This window comes from Loxodonta africana, chromosome 2, assembly GCF_030014295.1.
Source record: "Loxodonta africana isolate mLoxAfr1 chromosome 2, mLoxAfr1.hap2, whole genome shotgun sequence".
Classification (NCBI taxonomy): Eukaryota; Metazoa; Chordata; class Mammalia; order Proboscidea; family Elephantidae; genus Loxodonta; species Loxodonta africana.
The window spans coordinates 208,354,592-208,357,855 of NC_087343.1; the positions used below are offsets into that span (position 1 = coordinate 208,354,592).

The 3,264-nt window shown below is 50.5% G+C and overlaps 1 protein-coding gene across 1 annotated transcript; it reads right to left on the minus strand.

Moving 5' to 3' along the window:
* Positions 1 to 1,978: 1,978 nt before the first annotated feature.
* Positions 1,979 to 3,264, minus strand: LOC111748615 (olfactory receptor 14C36-like). Its single transcript, XM_023541291.2, has one exon. The coding sequence runs from the start codon at positions 2,900 to 2,902 to the stop codon at positions 1,979 to 1,981; it is 924 nt and encodes a 307-aa protein (XP_023397059.2). The 5' UTR covers positions 2,903 to 3,264.

Sequence of the window (3,264 nt, forward strand, 5' to 3'; positions counted from 1 at the left end):
TTCAGCTATGTTGGTGTTGTTTCCCTGGTCCTCCAGAAGTCCCTGTCTAAATTCCAGTTGCTCGAGTCTGCTCCTCTGACTTTCTATTGCGTTGTCAAATTCTGTAATTTTATTGTTAATCTTTTGGATTTCTGCATGCTGTCTCTCTATGGATTCTTGCAACTTATTAATTTTTCCACTATGTTCTTGAATAATCTTTTTGAGTTCTTCAACAGTTTTATCAGTGTGTTCCTTGGCTTTTTCTGCATTTATCCTAATTTCATTTGTGATATCTTTAAGTATTCTGTAAATTAGTTTTTTATATTCTGTATCTGATAATTCCAGGATTGTGTCTTCATTTGGGAAAGATTTTGATTCTTTTGTTTGGGGGGTTGGAGAAGCTGTCATGGTCTGTTTCTTTATGTGGTTTGATATGGACTGCTGTCTCCGAGCCATCACTGGGAAACTAGATTTTCCAGGTAGTCGGCTAAAAGAAAATGCAGTCAGATCCCTATCTGAATTCTCCCTCTGGCTCTGGGTATTCGGATGTTAATGGGGCTGCCTGGGGAGGGTGGGGGAGGGATCAGAGAGCTAGAAGTGTAGCACCACGGAATATAGAGCTGAACACCGCGTTCACGCTCCGCCCCCGTTCGCCAAAATCCGGGCGGGACGGGTCCCCGGCTAGGATGCTGCTTTCCTTGCTCGGAGACCAGTCACTTCCTCCCGGGGACTTCTCCCTCCGGTGCATGGCACCACTCGCGTGCACTGGGTGGGCGTTTCCCGCACAAACGGGTGGGCCTGCCCCCAGGGTCTATTCAGGCGACTATAATTGGGCCCCGCGGTCACGCCCCACCTGTGTGCGTGCCCAAATCCCAGCGGGACGACTTCTGGGTTGGGACACTGCTTTCCCCGTTCTGGAACCAGTCACTTCCTCCCGGGGACTTCTCCTTCCGGTGCGCCACACCTCTCGCGCGAACTGGGTGGGCGTCACCCGCACGGCCAGGTGGGCTCCCCCCTGGTCAATTCCGGGGAATAAAAATGGACCCCGTGCTCACGCCCCGCCTGCGCGTGCACGCCCAAATCCCAGCATGACGGCACCCCGTCTGGGACTCTGCTTCCCCTGCTCCGGGAGCAATCACTTCCTCCTGGGGACTTCTCCTTCTGGTGCGCCACACCTCTCTCGCGCGAACTGTGTGGGCGTCACTTCGCGACCAGGTGGGCCCGCCCCCTGGGTCAATTCAGGGTAATAAAAATGGACCCTGCGCTCACGCCCCGCCCGCGCGCGTGCCCAGATCCCAGCGGAATGGCTCCCTGTCTGGGATGCTGCCTTCCCCGCCTCGAGACCAGTCACCTCCAGGGATTTCTCCCTCTGGTGTGCCGCGCCACACGCTCGGACTGGGTGTGCGTCCTCCCGCAAGAATGTGTGGGCCCCGCCCTGGGGTCACTTTAGGGAAATATAGTTGACCCCCTCCCCCATGCCCCGTCCGCCTCTCGCCTAACTCCCGGCGGAACAGCACCCCAGCTGGGACGCTGTTCTCCCCACTCCCAGATCAGTCACTGCCTCCCGGGTGCTTCTCTCTCCAGCTTCACCTTTATGCCACCCGCACCAACCAGCTAGACTTCCTCCCGGGATGGGTTCAGGGGGGAAGGGGTGGGCCCCCTTTCTGTGCCGTCTGCCCCCCTGGGCTCTGCCCCAGATCGGGCTCCGAAGGTCACCTGCCTGGTACGCTGGCTCCTGGTTCTGAAAACGGTTGCTGTCTGCCCGTATTTGTTCGTTTTCCATCTCTAAGTCTGTGCTTGTTGTTCAGAGTTCGTAGATTGTTATGTATGTGATCGATTCCCTTGTTTTTCCGAGTCTTCGTTGCAAGAGGGATCCGCGGTAGCGTCCACCTAGTCCGCCATCTTGGCCCCGCCTCAAGAAAACTAATTTTGAAGTATTTTTCAACTCACCTCATCAAAGGAGAAATATCTTAAAGTAATGACTGTATCATTTTCTTGACTAGAGCATTCTACTCATAACTGTCCTTATAGCCTCAATTATCTGCTTATTTCTGAGACTATAGATAATAGGATTGAGGAAAGGAGGGACTATAGAATAGAACGCAGAAATAATCATGTCCTGAGTTGTAGGTGAATTGGAGGTTGGCTTCATATAGACCGTAATGCCTGAGACGACAAAGACTGTCACCACAAGAATGTGAGGAACACAGGTAGAAAAGACCTTTCCTCGCTCTCCTCTGGTTGGAAGCTTGAGCACAGCAGAAAATATGTGAATATAAGACATGATGATGAAGATAAAGCAGCCACCTGCAATAACCACTACAGAGACAAAAATTACAATCTCATTGCTGAGAGTGTCAGAGCAGGAGAGTTTCAGCAGAGATGGGACATCACAGAAGAACTGATGGACCACATTGGAATGACAGAAGGACAACCGGAATGCATTGCCAGTGTGCACACCTGCATAGATCAGACCACTGAATACGGTGGCCAGTGTCATTTGGACACAGGCCCGAGGGTTCATGATCACAGGGTAGTGGAGGGGTTGGCAGATGGCCACATAGCGGTCACGGGCCATGATGGTGAGAAATAACAGCTCTGCAGAAGCAAACAAAATCACAAGGAAGATCTGAGCTGCACATCCAACCATGGAGATTACCCTGTTGTCAAGCAGGAAGATGACACATGCCTTGGGTACAGTGACGGAAATGTAGCACATGTCCAGGACAGACAGATTTCTAAGGAAGAAATACATGGGGGTGTGAAGACTCTGGGCGAGAGTGGTTACTGTGACAATGAGAAGGTTCCCCAGCAGGGTTGCCACGTACATCATGAGGAATAACATGGCATGCAAGACTCTGAGCTCCCACACATCAGAAAACCTCATAAGCAGGAATTCAGTGACTGTGGTAGAGTTGGGCATCTTTGGGTACTTGACTTTGAATAGCAGAGACAGAGGCAAATAATCCTAAAAAAAAAGGAAAATAATAGTGTAGAAAGAAATTAGCCTAAATATGCTTATTGTCTCACATTTAGTTTATTGTCACATTTATCCAATTTTATTCTCTCTAATAGATATTGGTTAGTAGTTGTTAGTTGCCGTAGAGTTGCCTCTGACTTGTGGAGATCTCACGTACACAGAATGAATCACGGGCCGGTTCCCTGCCATCCTCATCAACACCGGCGTGCTTGAGTCCATTGTTGCCTTTCAACCTTTCTCATTCTCCAGCACTGCACCAGAAAATGTTTTGTTGTGATCCATAGAGTTTTCATTGGATGATTTTC

What these genes read in the sequence shown, in the direction of transcription:
- LOC111748615 (XM_023541291.2), bottom strand. Translation starts at nt 2,902, where the DNA reads ATGCCCAACTCTACCACAGTCACTGAATTCCTGCTTATGAGGTTTTCT.